The 20,690-nt window shown below is 35.2% G+C and overlaps 1 protein-coding gene across 1 annotated transcript in view; it reads left to right on the top strand.

Moving 5' to 3' along the window:
- Positions 1-20,690, top strand: part of Mcm6 (minichromosome maintenance 6) — a 168,193-nt gene that overhangs the window by 133,465 nt on the left and 14,038 nt on the right. Inside the window, exons 13-16 of the mRNA XM_090405865.1 lie at positions 3,283-3,411; positions 5,728-5,889; positions 14,222-14,363; positions 16,266-16,439. Of these exons, the coding sequence (XP_090261991.1) occupies positions 3,283-3,411; positions 5,728-5,889; positions 14,222-14,363; positions 16,266-16,439 (607 nt within the window). The remainder of the gene's footprint in view (positions 1-3,282; positions 3,412-5,727; positions 5,890-14,221; positions 14,364-16,265; positions 16,440-20,690) is intronic.

The following is a 20,690-nucleotide window of genomic DNA, read 5'->3' as shown; positions in this document are numbered from 1 at the left end:
TATTTTTGCTTTTGCTATTTGAAACATCCAGAAAATGAATTGATTCACTGGAAAAGGAAAATGTAGGTATTTTACTTTTCCTGGGTCAGCTTTTTCATTTTTTGGAACCCTACCTTCACTGGTATGTGCATACATTTTTGTGCTCATCATCCTCCCCATCAAAGTCAGAGTGTCTTGACTTTGATTAACAAAGCTCACTGTTTACTCTTCTGCTTCATCATTGCAACAAGAATTCCATACTATTAAATCTGTTATAAAGATGAAATGTTTAATCCTGACAAATACAGATCCCTCAATTAATGCATTCTTTAAAACAGGCGCATTAATCGAAAACGCACTAATTGAATATAATAACCTATGGAAAAATGTATAATTCGTTCCTCAGATTTCCTTTTTGACCCTTAATTCTTTTTATAAAAGAATTAGGGTATGTCTCAGGGCCTAGTTAAAGGAAAACCAAGAAGCTGAAAGACAATAAAACTTATCAGAATATAAATTTTTATTCTGCTCTTAACAAAGAATTGAGCTAATGTAGTTTGGTGGGCATTCTGTTTCTTTTTTTCATACAACTGACGGAATGGCCGTATTGCCTTTTCTGCAAATTTTACTGGTTCTCTCTTCACCAGGGTCAATCTCTAAGCATTGCTGCTTAAAAACTTCGATTGTACGAAAACTATTTTCAAATTGTTTCTGTGAAACCTCTTTGGGCTTGTCAGTGATTAAATTTTCTTTATATTCTTCAGGATCTTCCCGCTGTGCATCTAAATTTAGCAGGTCTGAATCACTCAACTTCTCAGGATGAGATTTAATTAACTTAGATTCATTTGAAAAGCCTCTAAAATCATTTGCACAATGTGGAAGAAATGTGCTTCCAAACTGCTCGCAGATTGCTAGCAGTAATTTCATTTGACTTTGCTACTTTATAACCAGGCTGAGATTTCTCTGATTTGGCTAGAAAGGTCTTGGAAGGCATTTGCTTCCAAAAAAAAAGGCCTGTTTCATCGACATTAAATATTTGTTGATCACAATAGTCCCCTTCTTACACAATTTTCTTCAAAATCTCTGGATATCTCCTTATCTGCACTTGCAGCTTCGTCTGTGATTAGAACATTATGCAGGTTATTTCTCTTTTTGAAACGCACAAATCATCCAGCACTAACATGGAATTCTACTTCTTTTCCATCATTGATAGCCCTTACTTTCCAGGTTATAAAGAGATAATGCTTTTGATTTAACAAGGCCAGTGTTTAGCGGGATCCGTTTTTGGTTATAATCTTCGATCCATATAAAAAGAAATCTCTCTAATTTAATCATTATAATATAGGGTGGTCATAAAATAACTTTCCCTCTTTGAAGGCAGCTAAAACCAATAAATGGAATGAGACCAAATTTTATATCGAGACTTTTGAAGGCATGAGGAGATGATTTCCGTGAAAAAAAGATTTAGTATGAAAAGTCGCCGATAGGGGAATTTTTGGTGTTGGCAAAGCTGAAAACAAGCCAGACATCACTCCATGTGACTTTTGGCTGGGGGGGGGGGTATTTGAAATCCATTGTGTATGTTGGTGGCGTTCCCAACTTGCATGTCTTGAAAGAGTACATAAAACACGCTGTTATGAACATCCAATCCGACTCCTTAAGCTCAGCTGTAGAGCATGTCGCACACTGGATGCAATTTATGTACACAAGAAAGGTCAGCACATTGAAAATCGTGTATGTGGTCCAGGGGACCCTGATTCTGATGAATAAAACATTATTTCCTGTGAGTTCAATCACTACATTAATTTCTGTCTCTCTCACAAGTTGTTGTTTTAGATTATTATTATTATTATCATTGTAACTTGCCACATATCCAGCTGGAATGAGTGACGCTGCTGTCGCTTACACCGTCGAAATGTTATTATTCCATTTTATCTGCCTTTAATGTAATTATCTGCTTGTTTTCAGCTCCGCAAGCACTAAAATTTCCCCTATTGGCGACTTTTGGTACTAAATATTTTTTTCGCAGAAATCATCTCCCCATGCCTTCAAAAGTCTCAATATAAAATTTGGTCTCATTCCGTTATTGGTTTTAGCTACAGATGCCCCCAAAGAGGGAAAGTTATTTTATGGCCACCCTGTACTTTGCTTTTCAGTGCATGCATGATGAACTTCAAGCAGCCTTGCCTTTCTCTTTGTATTCAGCAGTTGAGCACCCATTTTTGTGTTCTTGTCCTATCTTTGCTCTGCACTTGCCTTGTTCATTTTTCTCTATTATTCAAGTTTTTCTTCTAATCAGATTACTTTTCGAATAATTTTCACACTTCTGTTTTTTGCTAACTAATTCTTTTACTCATGATTAGGAAAATAATTTAAAATAAAAAAGTACTGAAAACAATTGCACGAGATATGATCAGCAAAATGCTATGTAAAGTAGACGTAAATTTTGGCAGTAAATTTGGAACGTAGCATACATGGAAATAGTGTAGTATGCCATTAAAAAATAACTCTGTAAAATGTTTCAAATCGGTAACTAATTTATTTCATCCTGGTGAGTGATTTTTTAAAATAGTTAGCCATAAATAATGTATAGATCGAAAATTTTTAAAATCTGTAACATTTATTTTTTAAGGTGTATATAGGTACACTAATTGAATTTGGGTATAGAAAAAAAAATTATGCATTAATCGAGAGATTGCTGTCTTGTGTTTACCATGCTATGTCCCATGTGAGTATTATCTTTCATATTTTGAACAAACAGTGCATTCAGTAAAGAAGAGACTTATCAATCACCAATACTGTATCCATTACCAGAAGTTGCATGGTTAGCACTTAAACATCATGGAGTCATCATGGGATATAGATTCTTTGGAAAGATGGTTCTGATTTATAGAAGTCAGTTTAAATGTTTCAAGAAGGCTCTAGTTGGATCTAGTCTTGTTACATCATCCCAATTTAAATTGGAATCCAAATTACAATTACTAAGTTAATTTAATTTATTAATTTTATTATTATTATTATTAATGATGGATGGATGGTTATTTTCTTTCCAAAATGTCTGATTCATATGATCAGTAAACATTGTTTAATTTTCTTCTTGATGTAAATATTAATACCCAATAAAGATGCGATACTTAAACTGCTTAGCTAAAATTTCATACTGCATGCCTACCCACACCTACTAGTTTTGAGCAGTTAGCTCTTTTTAATAAGAGATGAGCAGCAAAGTTCACTTTGTAAACAATTTGTAAGTTGTTAATTTTATTTTAAAAATATTTAATTATGCATCTTTAAATTTTATAGGTTACAGATTATGCTATTGCAAGACGAATTATTGATCTACATAGTAATAATGCAGGATCAATAGAAAGAATATATACCGTGGATGAAATTTTGAGATACCTGCTCTTTGCTCGGCAGTTCAAACCAAAGGTATTTATAGTTTTTCTGTGTATATTTTTAATTATTGCATGAAAATGAAAATTTTCATGGAGAAAATCTTAAATGTTTGGATGATGATCTAACATTTTGCTACCTGAGGTCACGTTGCTTCATCAGAGAAAGCTAATACACATTCTTTCAAACAAACATAGAAAAAAAAACTGAATTATTTATCCACCTTCCTCTTCTCTGTCCAGTCCCTTATATTATGAATTACTTGGAAAAGGAGAAGTTGAAACTAATGGCTTTAGCAAATGTTGAGGAGTGTTAAGTGCAGCTGCCATTTGGGTACTGGACAAGTCAGTTTGAATCTCTTGCAACATTACTAGTTTTGCTATACACTTTTTTTTAACTGGTTTTTAAAGAAAGGATGAGAATTTGAATAATGAAATGAGTGCTGAAAATACTCATGCCACTAAGAATAATATCATTTATGCTTTCCAATCAAGTTCTGGCATTATGAACTGAGAAAGTAAAAAATAAGATACAGTAATTATCCTTTCATGTTCAAATTTCTGAAGCTGTGTATGATTCATGTCAGAGTTTCTGGAAGAGAAAACTACAAAGACACTGAAATAGAAAAAAAATTATTTAAAGTTGATATTTTGCTAGCTCAAGCAAGCATTATCAGAAGCACTTAAACAATACACACTCAGTGAAGACACAAAACAAAATGGCAGCATTGAAGACACAAGGACAACCAGATGCATGGAGAGTGACAGTGGCACTCTTTATGGTGATTCCTGTTATTAATGATGATGGATAGATAAGGTTTTTCAAAATCTATTCAAAATCATATTGTCAGTTCTGTTACAGTTACCCAGATTCTGTATAACTTGTACTGCTTCCAGGAATAGTCTCTCCATTTAAACTGGGATTTGTGATGTAGCCTGACTTTCTTCCATCTGATGAAGTGGTCTTTCCTCAAGGCATGCTCTAAGAGTTCAATTTTTGGTTATCTGTTCCAGATATATTTATGTTTTTCAATATCCAGAATGGACTACCAGAAATCAGACTCTCACAACTTGCATCGAAGAAAGACTACTTCAAGGGACTGTTTCTGGAAGCAGTACAAGTTTTACAGAATCTGGGTAACCGCATTATGATCTTGAATTGATTTTGGCACACTATCCTATCTACTCATTATCATTAATAACAGGAATCACCACAAAGAGTACCAATGTCACCCTCCCTGTGCCTAGCTATCCTTGTTATCCAGATCATTTTGTTCTGTGTGTGATTATTGTTAATGTGCTTTTGATAATGCTAGCTTGAGCTCTTGTAAATAATTAATTTTTGTCAGTAAATTGTTTATTTGCATTGTGTAGTTTTATCTTCCAGAAACTTGGATGCGAATAAGTCATTGTCCATTTGGCACCATTATAATGCCACCACAGCAGAGTAAATCTATGTCAAGTTGGGAACTGAATTGCCTGTGGGATACATGTCAACAGCATAAATGGCAGTAGGAGAAAATACAACGGATTACAAGAGTTAGCAGGATTATCAGAAATTTTAGTGAAATGTTTAGATGAAATTGATTGATTGATTGATTCATTCATTTCATATGGTGATTCAACACCCTTGAGCCCCTTTTTACAGGGAGATACGATCAAATTTATCTGGGGATGAAAAACCCCAGATAAACTGGAGGAAAAACCTTGCTGTCCACGCCCAAGACCGGCTAACTTGTCTATGGCTGAGGGAAGATCCTTAAGCTCCTCACGTCATCAACAGGAATTGAACCTGGGACACTCCTTTCCCAGGCATATGGTTGCAAAGCACATAGCCACTAGGCTAACCGCACGGACATGAAATTGATACAAATAACAGATGCTTTGGTGTTTCTTCCATTCGTATTAGTAGAATGGAAGAAATTACACAGTTCATATTGTGGTCTTTCAGGTCATCTGAAAGAACGAATTTGCTATTGGAGGTTTATATTTGAGGGAAAAAATTTAAGAACTTTCAAGCTAAAAGGAGCTGTGGTGGGAGGAGGAGTTTAGGAAGCTGTAACAGGTGTTTGATGGGGAATCTCATGGTAGAATTTTGATTACAAGAGTAAATGTAAGTTTGTGATTTATGATAAATCATAAATCACAGATAAAATGAGATTCATTGCACTGACAGTAACAAATCCATCATAATGATTGCTTATGAATAAAACAGTATTGTCATAGATGACAATTGTTTCATTTAGTTTAAGGTTTTTTAGTAATAGTTTCCTTTCTAAAAGTATGTATACGATAAAAGTTGTGAAACCTTAAAAATCTACTTTATCATTAAGGTTTGTTTTATATTCTATAGATAAGTAAAGAAGCTGAAGATTATCTTGTAGAACAATATCGCCATCTTCGATTGAGAGATACTGCTGGGTTATCAAAATCATCTTGGCGCATCACAGTACGGCAACTGGAAAGCATGATTCGCCTTTCTGAAGCTATGGCTCGACTACACTGTTGTGAAGAGGTAATTTATGTACAAAGGATAGTACATTTATGATTATACATCCTCTATCATTCAGCATTCGGAATTTCAAATTGTCCTTACTTTATAATGAATTGATGTATGCGTTTTTGAAAATATCCTCAGAAAAGTAATAAAAGAAATGGGAAAAAAAATCTTACTTCTCAACATTATTTTTCTGCTTACCTTTCCCTTCATTTCTGTTAACTTTTTACTCGTATAGTGTGCTATCATTCTTTTGTCTTTCTTTTTTATATTAGATATATAGTGTCTAATATCCTATAGTTCTAATTATTTCATGTAATTACAAGAAACAATTTATCATAAATCACAGATAAAATGAGCTTTATTGCACTGACAGTAACAAATCCATCATAATGATTGCTCATGAATAAAACAGTATTGTCATAGATGACAATTGTTTCATTTAGTTTAAGGTTTTTTAGTAATAGTAATCAATGCATCATCAGATTCTTTATGTTGTAGCTTTTACTTCTTCAAAACAGAAGCTGTCAGTTTAATGCATGAAAACATCAAGAAAAACAGGATCATTTCAGTAACGATTACTGTTATTACTGAATTGAAGCATTAAATCTGTATGGTGTTAAATTTAATTTTATTTATTTGTTTTTATTTATTTTATTTTTTTGTCAGCTCCACACATGAAAAGTTGCAAAACTCATAATGCAGTACTAAGTGTGGGCATGAGGTTATGGTGAGAGGTATATTAATGTTTCTTAAACAACTGAGGGCTATAATTTTTGAGAGAGATAAAATGAGGATTAATATTCCACAAAAGTGTCTCTTATTCTGTCTTAACATTAAACTGCTGGTCAACACTAAATGGATGTTGATCAGCAGCTACTCATGTTCTTTCAGGCTTAGAAGAAAGTGGAGAAATAATAGTGGCTGAAGTGAGTCTGTGGTGTGTCAGCATTTGTACAGAGTGCATTGAGGGTGGGGGCAATTTTTTTAAGGCTTAAAGAGTGATTATGTCTGGGATGTGTTGGTGCTATGTGAGTCAGCCCAAAAAAGAAAAATCTGATCTTGGTTGGAAATTTGGGTATTATCAAAAGTAAGAGAAAGTGAAGCGAGGTCTTTCTTGCAAAAAATAAGACAGGACTGTGTTTTGGTAGCATTGAAATTCATAAGGTTATTCTCACGCAAGTGAGGAATAATAAGGAGATCAGAGCTTCAAGAATTGATTACAGATCAGAGCTCAAAGAATTAATCATCTTGCAGCTTTAAATGATTGTACGAAATGATGATGATGATGATGATAAGTGGCATGTACTCTTCTCAGCAAAACTACAGATACGATTTGAAGTCAGTGAGAAAATGTCATTTATGTAGGAGAAAAAATGAGTGAAAGTACAGCAACCTATGGTATCCCAGGAAAATCTGAAATTGCAACTTTATTCTTTATACAGTCAGATATAAGACAGGATTGCACACTCTCTCCACTGTTACTTATAATCTTTTTGTATAGCATTGTTATGAAACTGATAAAAATGGTATTTAAAAAAAAGAAAAAGGGAGGACAAAAAATGATCCTTATAAACTCAGGTTGTTATACAAACTTATCCTGAGAAAGCCTTTACAAATTCCAGCATAGGATTTGAACTAACTTTTAGAGTGAATCAGAGTGAATACTCTAACTAGAATTGGTGTCAGGTTGTTTTTATTTTTTCATGATGATGAAGAAATCAATCATCATCATCAAATTCCTGATATATATCCTCAAGGGGTGTACAGGATATGATAGTACTACATGAAAAATTTACATCATTACTAACTTCCTATTCCAGTCTGTTACCTATCAAGACTCCAACATTATCAGATCTTATATTTCTATCTTCTAAGGCACTTTTTACTGTATCAATCCACCTATATCTTGGTCTTCCTCTGGGTCGTATTCCTGCCAACCTGACAGAGAACACTTGTTTTGCTAATCTTTCCTCGTCCATTCTGTTTAAGTGACCATACCACCTGAGATTAGCTCTGATAATGCATTCCTGGGTGCTGACAATGTCAAGTTCTTTCCTAATATTCTCAATTTTAATATGATATTGCCATTGATGCCATCTGTTCACGCCCCTAATTTTTCTCAGGACTCTCATATCTGCAGTCTCTAGTCTTTGGTTAAGTGTTTTACTTCTAATCCAGCTCTCAGATCCATAAGTTAAAATTGGTTTGAACACTGTCTTGTATACAGCTAATTTAGTGTTTGGACTAATTTCTTTCTTATTCTATATAAATTTATTCAATTGGCTTCCTATCATACTAGCTTTGTTGATTCTGTTGTCTATTTCCATATTTAATTTACCATCTTCACTAAAAATCGTACCTAAGTAGCTGAAATGTTTTACTTGTTCTATAGGTTCTTCATTCACAGTGCAGTTGATATTTTGCATCTGCCTATTTTCATTGTGTTTGTCTTGTTACTGCTGACCTTCATACCAAATCTATTACTTTGGTATGAGTTATACTGGATGGAATTAAGCAAGAATGGAGGTGTTAGAATGCAAAATGGTGAGAGAGAGAGGGTGTGAGAAAGATATGAGGAAAGGGAAACTAAACTAGAGTGTTCCATGATATTTCGAAATTTCAAGGCTTCAATGAGTGCTTCACAGCATCACACAGAAATTGCAAAAGTTTGAAAAGCACTTAACAAATAGCAGAAAAGATTCCAGAGGGAATGAAATGTGCAAAGAAGTAGTAAAGGAGGGTCTGAGAAAACAAACAAAAATAGATATAATAACATATTGTGATTCTGTGGTTAGGGATGTATTGGACCAGTGAGCAATAGAAACACATTTCCTTGGTATGAAGATTCATGAAGTAATACGTAAGCAAGCAGAAAGAGTGTATGATATGATGGTGTTGGTTGGAAGAAGAAAAGTACAGTATGAGAAAAAATATCATAAGATATGAAAAGATATCAGTTGTTGAGTGAGGCAAAAAAGAGTAAAAGAATAAAGATTATTAATATATTGCCATTATATGACAGGAGTGAACTGAAGAGAAGATCTGCAGTTGAATGAGTCAGTGAGCAGATTGTTCGAGAGCAATGGTGCATAATACGTTGAAATGTGGGGTGACTGATAGTCAAAAAGATTTCTACTTATAAGATAGATTGTGGTGCAATGGGTTTGGTGACAGGTGCTTGGAGAAATTGTTGTTCTGTGAAAGAGAGTTGTGAGTTGTCATTGAAGCTAGATATGTCTGAGTAGTTGAGTGTGGATGCATGCATTAAATTAAGTGTAGAAATTAAGCATGAGAATGGTGGCTTGTTAACAATTATCTCAGAAATGAGTGCTTGGTTTGTCAAGAAATAAAGGGGTATGCTGTGGAAATGGGGAGAGGAAATTGGTTGAGAAATCAACCCCCACCTATGCATGCAAGTCAGTCACTAGGCTGAATAGTGTTCATGTATGATGAACACTGATTGACTTGCATCCACTAATGCCACATCAGGATTAAAGATGAGGAACATCTTAGCATTGGTAATGTAGCTGAACAAAAAATTATCAGCATTAGTGAGACTTGGCTGACAGGAGAAATGTTAGTATAAGAATAGAATGTGAAAGGATCCATTGTATTCAGAGAGGACAGACAAGATAGGAAGTATGTGGGAGTGTTACTAATGGTTAAGAAGATTTAAATCCAACCAGAATAGAAATTTCTGATGGTAATGAAATAGTACTGCCACTAGTGGGCTTAAGGCTGTTTGGTATGAGATAAAAATTAACAAGACAAAATACAGTCGGGTAATGCTGCAAACCAGGAACATCTGAAAAGAACTGTGACTTACATAAACAGATAAATCTCATGGATACAAAGAAAACTATCATAATGGGCAATTTCAACCAGTTTGTGTAACCCATGTCTTCAACCTGGTCTTGTAAGGTTCATTCTATAAGCCTGTTACCATCTTTGTCACTCACCTGTGGATCCTCTACACCTCCTCCTCCTCATCACCAAGAAACCTTGGTGCACAGACTGCACACAGCAGTCCAGATGAGGTCTTATCAAGGCTTGATAAAAAAAGAGCAATAACCTACTTGTCTCTGTCGCGAGTATTCTTTAGTAACCAAGTTATCTGATGAACTGCTTTAGCCACTTTTGCTGTGTAAGGCCCCCTCCCCACCCAAACTTTAATTCCTACCCACTAACACTCCCAAGTCTCTTGCTTCATCAATTTCCTGGGGTACAGTTCCATCAATGAGGTATACAGCTGGTAATCTTTTCACCCAAATTGCATAACCTTTGCCAAGTCTGCCAATCTATCCAGATCATCTTGCAAGATCTTGACATCATCTGTATTAATTTGCATCATTAGCAAATAACTGAACAGTTCCTCTCAGATCCTTTCCTATATCGTTAATGTACAAATTAAACAGTAGCGGTCCTAGAACAAACCCATGCGACACACCACTAGTCATGGCTTTCTTTTGGACTCTACTCCTGAAAATCAAGGAGTAGAGTCAAAATCAAGATAAGGTGTGTGTGTGTGGTGCAACTTGAATAAATCTTCCTTTGATAAATCAGTTCTTAATACTGTTTATTTGTAATAAATATGCTTATTAATACCAATGAAAGATATGAAATCAACTTTAGATTCTTTTCTAATATATACAGGTATCCCTTACTTAGCGCGGCTTTGCTTAATGCGGATTTGATTATCGGGGCGAAATTAATTGCGACAATCCCTTGATATACGCGGCAAGAGTTTTGATTAACGCACCTTTAACCCTGAGGAGCTTGCAGCTGATCTGACAGATATAAGCAAAATGTTTAATATAAATATTCTTACACAATTCATTGTATAGCTTGGAGGTCATGAGTAGCTGTACATTCATATGTTACGAGTGATATTCCGCACTGTTTTTTGCTGTCAATTTGGTTTAACACAAGTTATGTAAAGGTTTGTGATATTTGACAGTAAACTGTATCTGAGAGATACCGCAACCTCTGATATAGTGTGGTTTAGTTTTTTTTTTTTTTGTTGTTGTTGTTTTTTTTATTCTTTGTTCAATAATTTTTAGATTGTAACTGAAAATAAATAAACCATCATGTATTACAATAGAGAGCCAAAGACTTATTTATCGTACATCTCCTCTAGGAGATGTGCTTTACATTTATGGAAAATACTAAGGAAAGTGATCTGGAGCTTACTCCACCTTTACTACGAGTTGCCCATAAGGTTATTTATGCTTGCATCCACTGAAACTTTTAGTTTCTATATATTAGGCACAAAATTCTAGTAGTTTCGGCTTTGAAATAATGTTGGATTCAATATCCACTTAATTTGTACCATCATGTATTATATTTGCAGTGTTTTTTTTCTTTGTTTTATTGCTTGTTTGATGAAGTATGGAGAGTCATTTTGCTTGTTATCATAGAATTTATGCCGATAAGAAAAAAAACTAAAACTGCTCAAACGACTTTTGATAAAAAAAAATTGCAGTAAATAAGGTACAAGGTATTATTAAATTAGGTACAAGCATTTATTAAACATTTACTTTGCATTCATTTTTTATCTTTCCTAAAAGAGTACCACATAAAATGAATTATTAATACAGTAATCAATCATGGACGAATTGTAATTTTTACCATTGATTATTAGATTTGATTAACTCGATTTTGATATACGCGGTAACATTGAGGGATTAATTAACCGCGTTAATCGAGGGATACCTGTTATGTATATATATGTAAAAAGTTTTTTACCTTGGGTGTAATATACGTCAAAGATACCAAGAAATTTTATACTGGTTTTAATTCTTTTCCCAAGTAAGCAAAACAAATGTTGGAAGTTTTTTTCCCACTTGGGTAGACTATAATAAATTTAGTTTAATCCTTTATCCAAGTGTAAGCAAACAAAGTTTGCTCCTGAAGTATCTTCAGGACTGAGGCAACTCATGGTAAAGGTGGACTAAGTTCCTCTTATCACTTGTCTTAGTATCTCAGCAAAACAAGCCCTTCACCATCTTCCAGAAAGAGATTCCTGCAAGGCACTCAAACCATTATAACAGCCATCTGTCATAAGTAAAAAATTCAAACCAAAGTCACTCATGATAGTAGTGTAGAATGCAAATTGATTGATAAACAAGGTCCTGGAACTTCAAGAATTTGCGACTCGTCTCAGTATTGATATCATCTTGATTGATGAAACACACCTAAGACCAGCTAATAACCCTAGAATCCATGGCTACACTATGTACAGAAATGATAGACTTGGTGCAAGAGGTGGAGGCACAGCCATATATATCAAGAGTTACCTAAATCATAATACAGTACCCAAACCATAAACCTGGAGGTGCATACCAGCAACACTGGCAGTCTCAAGATCTATGCTGCTTATAATCCTCTGAACATTCCTCTGCTGACAACAGATCTGGGCTCTATACTTGGATCAAATGACTCCATAATAATAGCAGGAGACCTCAATTCAAAACACACAGCTTGGTACAGCTCTTCAATTAATACCAAAGGCTACACACTATTCAACTATGTAATGCTCGACTCTGCTGTTGTGGCTGGACCTACCAAGCCCACCCACTTCAGCCCATCAGGCAGCTCGGATATGCTACACATCGTTATTTTTAAAAATATAAGATACCAATACAAATTGGAAACAATTAATGAATTATCATCATCATCATCAAATTCCTGCCATGTACCCTCAAGGGGTGTACAGGATATGATAGTACTACATGAAAAAAATTACATCATTATTAATTTCCTATCTACAATTTTCCTCCAAATCAGTCTGTTACTTGTCAACACTCCAATATTATCAGCTCTTATATTTCTATCGTCTAAAGCACTTTGTACCGTATCAATCCACCTATATCTTGGTCTTCCGCTGGGTCGTTTTCCTGCCAACCTGGCAGAGAACACTTGTTTTGCTAATCTTTCCTCGCCCATTCTGTTTAAGTGACCATACCACCTGAGATTAGCTCTGCTAACGCATTCCTGGATGCTGACAATGTCAAGTTCTTTCCTAATATCCTCATTTTTAATATGATACTGAATCTACTGATATGATACATCCAGCTGAAATCAGCTAATTTCACTGGGTGAGCTTATAGCTCATAAACACTCCATTCCAAGTTCTTCCTTTACAGACAAAGGGGAATATGAAAAGCATTTTTGCTTCACCCAACTCGCCATAAACGTTATTCATTATTATTCATCCTTAGTATCACCACCTCTGGGTCTGGCTCCCACTAATGAGACCTCAAGAAAGGTCAAAACCGGTCTGGGTAGTGGTCCTTCCCTTAATGCATAGCATTATACATGTCTGCAAGGAAATGTGCTTTGCATTATGGGAGATACTAAGACAAGTGATGAGAAGAGCTTAGTCTACCTTTACCACGAGTTGCCTTAGTCCTGAAGATATTTCAGGCGCAAACTTTGTCTGCTTACACTTGGATAAAGGATTAAAGTAAATTTATTATAAGCAAAACAAAGTTTTGCATGTGAAATATATTCACCTCTGAGCTAGTTGTATACAGAGGCTAGTGACTTCATATTACTTGCCTTAGTATGTATCCCATAATGCAAAACACACCCACTTTCAGGCATGTATAATGCAATGTATAATGGGAAGGACCACTACCCAGACCGGTTTCGACTTTTATTGTGGTGTCTCCAGTGGGATCAAGTAATGCAGAAGTCATATATGTAGTGATATGAAGTCATTAGCCTCTATATACAAGTAGCTCAGATGTGAATATATATCATGCGCAAAACTTTGTTTTGCTTACTTGGGAAAAGGATTAAAACCAAGTACAAAATTTCTTGGTATCTTCAATGTATATTACACCCAAAGTACAAAACTTTTTACATCTTTCTCTCATCCAGAGATTTTTATTATGAAGGTCAAGCACCTTTTGTCTACTTGTATATGAGATATATATGACTTCTGCATTATTTCAGCCTTGGTATCTTTCTCGGGTCTGGCTCCCACTGAAGAGACCTCAATAAAGGTCGAAACCGGTATGGGTAGTGGCCCCTCCCATTATGCATTGCATTATACATGCCTGAAAGGGGTGTGTGTGTGCTTTGCATTATGGGATACATACTAAGGCAGGTGATTAGCCTCTATATACAAGTAGCTTAGAGGTGAATATATTTCATGTTCAAAACTTTGTTTTGCTTACTTGGGAAAAGGATTAAAACCAAGTATAAAATTTCTTGGTATCTTTAACATATATAGTACTTAAAATCCATCAAATTGGGTCCATCATATACTTGAATGCAGCATATGAATTGTAGATGTATGTGTGCATATGTAAAGATATTGTGTATGTTTATATCATAATAGATTCAACCAAAGCATGTGAGAGAGGCTTACAGGCTCTTGAATAAATCCATTATTCGTGTGGAACAACCTGATATACATTTATATGATGAAGAACGAGAGGAAGAAGAAATGGAAGTAGATGAAATTAATGGAGAAGTAACAGGTGAGAAATTAACTGAAATTTGTATTTACTTGGTTATCCTTTTAAATTTACATTTCAGTACATATCCTATGTTTCACATTTACATTTAAATATTTATCCTTTTATATTTACATTACATGCTGTATTCTTATTTTCACTTAAAGTGATGGTTACAGCAACAAGGGAACCAGATAGTGGAAGGAAGAAGTAAAGGACAAACTTCATAATAAGAAACTCTTTTCAAAGGCAGCAAACTAAAACTGAAGAAAGCATTGCAAATCGGAGCAAAGAAGCAAGTGAGGTTGTCATAATTTCAGGGACATCATCTCCATCTCCCTGAATGCAGGATGGACACAGCTTTCGCCAAGCAGAATTCAACTGTCATTGAGTGACTTCTGACCACGCCTTTTGAATGAGCCAGATCGCTTCAAGAATATCAAATTTTTCTTTCCAAAACATTTTTAATGTCATCGTTGGGGAGAACTGGCATGCTTCAAAACGCCGACGAAACAACACGTGAGTGTGCAATTTCTTGAAACCTGAAATAATCTCCTGATCGATTGTCTGAATCAACGAAGTGGTATTGTATTTGGAGGCAGAAACTGAACTGTCAGCCAGGGAAAGTCTTCCAGCAAATTATCTTCAAAGTCTTTTGAGTGTCCTGGTGCATTGTCCAATAGCAACAGTGCATTGAATGGCAGTTCATTGGTCTGAAGGTAATCCTCGATGCTTGGGACACAAACTTTAAACAGCCATTCTTTGAAAAGAACCTGCATGACCAATGCCCTTTCATTCGATCTCCACATCACTAGCAGTCTTTCTTGAATTATGGAATTTTTGTTGAATGCTCTAGGGTTCTCAGAGTGACATACAAGAAGTGGTTTAAACTTCATATCACCACTAGCGTTAGCTCCCAAAAGTAACGTCAATCGGTCTTTCATTGGTTTATGCCCAGGAATATTTTTCTCATCTTTCGTGATGTAGGTACGGTTCTGCATGCGCTTCAAAAATAAACCAGTTTCATCACAATTAAAAATTTATTTGAGACAGAACTTCTCAGCTTCTTAATCTGCACTAGCAGACTCGCCGTGCATTACCACATGTTTAATGCCAGATCTCCTTCTAAATTTTGCAAACCTTCCAGTGGTAGCCGCCTTGAATTCTATCTCCTCATGTGACGAATGTGGAGTTTGTTTCTTCAGTTCTTCCAAAATTTCTCTAGCTGCGTTTTGAATGATAGTCATACTAGTTACATCTCTTTTCATTTCCCTTTTCATTTATCCAAACTAAAAGCAATCTCTCCATTTTTTCATGGATGGCACATCTTTGTTTCTCAGATGTGATTTTCATTACTCTTTTAGTTGCTTGAGTCTTCTTGATTATATCTTTCTTAGCTAAGATTGTGCCTACTGTAGACCTGTTCTAGCCATACTGCCTAGCAACATCAAACATCTTCTGCCCACTCTCTACCTTGGCTATTATCTCTTGCTTGGTTTCTATGGTGAGCACAGTTCTTGACACTCCTCTCTTTTTTAGGCCTCATAATATTATCAGTTTTTTTTTTTTTTTTTAAATAAAAAGTTCAGAAAAGCACCTTTGACTCCATGAGGTCTTGGGGTGATGATAATAATAATAAATTCACAGAAATCAACTAATTCACAAAAAGGTTATGTATACAACTGTCAAAGTCTCGTTCCAGAAACCGTTCATAGATGGCAGTAAAATACAGTTCTACAAATCTTACACGCAGCGTTGCTTCTTGTGTTTGTTCTGTGAGGTGTTCGTTGTCCGATCTGTTCGTTAACCGATCACCCACTGTATAAGCTAATTAATCAAATTATTAAATATTGTGTATATATATAAAAAAAGGTTCTTTTTTCAGATTGAAATATTTATGAAATTAATATCTTTCACATTATCTAGTTGTCAATGGTATTAATGGAGTTGAGAACCCTGCTGAAGTCGAAGCAGATAAAACTGGTTTATCAGCTACAAAAGAAAAACAAATACAGAAATTGAGGCTATCATATGAGGACTATAAATCTCTTTCTAATTTGCTTATCTTTCAACTACAGAAAGAAGAGAGCAGGCAAGAAGGTAATGTTTACTCTAGAATAAATATCTAGAATATTTCTGAATTCTATCCTTTTCTTTCTTCATATTTCTAAAAAATTGTATAGAAACAAAAAAAAAAGCTAATACCATATCAGTATAAAATGCACAAAAAGGTTAATTTTTGTGCATTTTAAATTATTAAATTTTAAAATATTATATATTGTCTTTATTTTAGCTACATTTCACAACAATGCTTGATTTTCCTATCTTCCTGAGCCATGATCATCTATTTCGAATTTTTCGAAGGAATCTCGAATTTTTCATTAACTATTCCTGTTTCTTCTGGCATGGATAAATGTATGACACATAAAGTAACTTTGATTAACATGACTTTTCCACATAATTGTCAAGGATGTTTATGCATTGTCTGCTATAGTCCATGTCCAAAGAATATAGAAATCTATCTCTTTTGACTGTGTCAAGTCACGTCATATATGTGATTGGTTATGGCACTATTGGGAAGTTGTGGACATCTGAATGTTGTCTGTGTGACATGATGACACTTTCATTCAGGACGTTAGTGGTATGGTCAGCTATAATTGATCCACTGTGTTAAAGTAGTACCGTATTTACTCAAATATAACTTGCACTTTTTTCCCAAAATTAAAGGTAAAAAATCGTGATGTGAGATATATGTGGGGATTTTTGGAAATTAAAGTTTTCAGAAAAAAACTGAAAATGGGTATAACTTACCAATATCGCTACTTCCAGCCTCGAGAGCGGTTTCCTTGTGTGCATTATCAAAGTCATCTACCCAAATAGCATCATCTTTCCCATTATTTCAAGCAAAAATTACCAGCAATTTACAAGACTTGAGATATGTAATGAATACTCCTTCATGAATGACTAATGAGAAGTGAAAGCAAAGCGCGAAACAGACAGTAATTCAGACAAGTAGGCTAGTAGAGATAGAGCAGCTATGCATATGATTGGTGTGGTATTAACAAAAGAGCACGTGACCCAACAACAAAGGCAAGCTGACAATTGTTGAGTTGAAATGCTAATTCTCTGTAACCGAATTCCATAATATCTGAAACTGCTATAACAACATTCACTATATATTTCTTAGTTTTAACACATTCATGATGGGGTGGTGTTTTGTCCGTTTATCATTCTGACAGAACTTCTCATTATAGTTTGTGTGCCGCTTCCACTTTGTGCTAGTTGAACCCACCCACATGGGTGGGTTCAACTCGCACAAAGTTTCAACCCTTTGGTTGAATTTTATTGCTGCTTCTGTGTCAAGCTGGTGGGCTGACTCACACACACACACACACACACACACTATACAGCATGTTAGTTCAGTTCGGCAGTAGAAGTTTATTTGAAGTTAGCCTTTGTGATCTGTCTTAATGACATCGAAAATTTCAAATACAATCAAACACTTATTTCATGTAATTAAAAAATTGGAAAATAGTTTTTAGTTAGATGCTGTCTTTGCTGGTGCAACATATGGTTTTGCTTGAGTCTCTAAAGCAGTTTCTGTGGGAGGGGACGTGATTCATTAGTTAGTGCCGTTTTTATCCCAGTTGTCTCTAATTGCATTATTTGTTGAGAAATGTATTACACAGACTGTAAATGTCTGTACCTTATTCAGTAATTCAATAAAAATTATTTGTTTTTCTTGCGTCTGCAGTATAGTGGTTGTTGGGGCAGCCTTGTTGTTTACAGTGGGATCGAGTTACTATCTCCCCAATGTGAACATGTTTAAACTTTTTTTGTGTGCGAGGTATATGCAAAACTTTTTAATTTCTCATCATCATCATCATCAAATTCCTGTCATGTACCCTCAAGGGGGTGTACAGGATATGATAGTGCTACATGAAAAAAATTACATCATTACTAACTTCCTATCTACAATTTTCCTCCAAATCAGTCTGTTACTTGTCAAGACTCCAACCTTATCAGATCTTATATTTCTATCATCTAAGGCACTTTGTACCGTATCAATCCACCTATATCTTCCTCTGGGTCCTTTTGCTACCAACCTGGCAGAGAACATTTGTTTTGCTAACCTTTCTTCGCCCATTCTGTTTAAGTGACCATACCACCTGAGATTAGCTCTGCTAACGCATTCCTGAATGTTGACAATGTCAAGTTCTTTCCTAATATCCTCGTTTTTAATATGGTATTGCCATTGATGCCATCTGTTCACACCTATAATCGTTCTCAGGACTCTCATATCTGCGGTTTCTAGTCTTAGGTCAAATGTTTTACTTCTGACCCAGCTCTCAGATTCATAAGTTAAAACTGGTTTGAACACTGTCTTGTATACAGCTAATTTAGTGTTCCGACTAATTTCTCTCTTATTCCATATTTATTCAATTGACTTCCTACCATACCAGCTCTGCTGATTCTGTATTTAATTTACCATCTGTAAAAATCATACGTAAGTAGCTGAAATGTTTCACTTGTTCCACAGGTTCTCCATTCACAACACAGTTGACATTTTCAATGATTCTGCCTATTTTCATTGTCTTTGTCTTTTTATTGCTGACCTTCATACCATATCTATTACAACAGCTATTCAATTTAGTCAGGGAATCTTGCAGACTTGTAGCGGATTTATTTAGAAGTATAACATCATCTGCATGAAGCAAAGAGCTGACATTAACATCTCCAATTTTGATATCATGTTTAATACCACTTTCCTTCATAATGTGATCCATACAGATAATGAATAACAGAGGGGATAATGTACATCCTTGTCTCACACCAGATTTAACATTAAACCATCTTCCTGTACTTCCTTCAATTCTAACTGCTGACTTACAACTCAAATAAAGACTAAGTATTGCTTGATATAATGCCCCATTGACACCATATAACTGTAGCATATTGAATAGCTTCTCTCTTGGCACCTTGTCATATGTCTTTTCCAAATCGACAAAACTTAAATACAGATCTCTGTTATATTCCCATGCTTTCTCGACTATTTATAGTAAAGTTAAGATCTGATCCTGACAGCCGCTATTTGGCCTGAATCCAGATTGTTCTTCACCAAGCTTTTCTTCCACAATTCTTCTCAACTGTTTCTCAAATATACTTGCATAGATCTTGCCAGGAACACTCAGTAGGAAAATACCTCTGTAATTCTCACATTCAGTTTTATTTCTCTTTTTATATATGGGTACTATGAGAGCTCTACTCCAATCATCGGGAATTCATCCCTCTGTCCAAGCTTTCTGAACCATAGTTCAGAAAGCTTGGACAGAGGGATGAATGTGCTTGGACAGTGCAGCCACTATAAGACTCTTATACCACCATACTTCAGCATTTCTGGTCGAATATCATCTACTCCTGCTGCCTTTCCACATTTCAAGCCTTTGATGCTTTTTCTACTTCAGGAATGGATATGTATTCCTGACTGCATGCCTGGTCAGTGTTTTTTACCACTGTGCTGTCATCACTGCTTGTTTCATTTAGCAGTTTTTCAAAGTAATTACTCCATCCTTCAAGGATATCTTTTTCTCCCGTTTTCATGTCACCTTTATCATCTCTAACTCCTTTTACAGCTCTCTTTCCTCCATTCCTAAGCTTCTTCAACAACCTCCAGAATATTTTGCCACCTTCTTGATATTTGTTTTCTATATTCTTGCCAAAGTCCTCCCATGACTTTTGTTTATCTAGTTTTACACAGTGTTTAGCATTCTTGCATTTGTCTCTAAGAGCACAAGCTGACTTATTTGACAGGAACTTTTGATATGCTTTCTTCTTTTCCTTCACTGCCTCTTTAACTTCCTGTGTCCACCAGGGAGTTCTAATTTTTTTATCCTTGCAGACAACCTCACCACATGCCTCTCTGGCAGAATCAATCAATGTTTTCTTCAGAGTTTGCCACTGAATCTCTAAGGTTTCATTCCTGTTCTCAAACTCTCATTTTTTCTTCAATAATCTTTGTGTATTTTAGTCTACAGTTCACATCTGAGAGCTGCTCAACTTTTATTCGCTTTAAAACTTTCTTACATGTTATTCTTTTCAATATTAATTCAATTTATCCTGCTCAAGACTAAACAGTGATCACTTCCAATTTCAAATCCTCTGTACACTCTGGTGTCCTGCACCAGAGAGAAAACATCACTATCAACAATAACATAGTCAATGAGACTTTTCTTATTCCTTGCCTCTTCTCTCCATGTGAATTTGTGCACATTTTTATGTTGGAACATGGTGTTAGTAATAACCAGTCCATATCCTGAGCAGAAATCCAACAGATATTTGCCATTATTATTA

This window comes from Typopeltis vanoorti, chromosome 15 (assembly GCF_054136105.1).
Source record: "Typopeltis vanoorti isolate ZY-2024b chromosome 15, IOZ_Tvanoo_1.0, whole genome shotgun sequence".
Lineage (NCBI taxonomy): Eukaryota > Metazoa > Arthropoda > Arachnida > Uropygi > Thelyphonidae > Typopeltis > Typopeltis vanoorti.
This window is presented reverse-complemented; position numbering and strand designations above follow the sequence as displayed.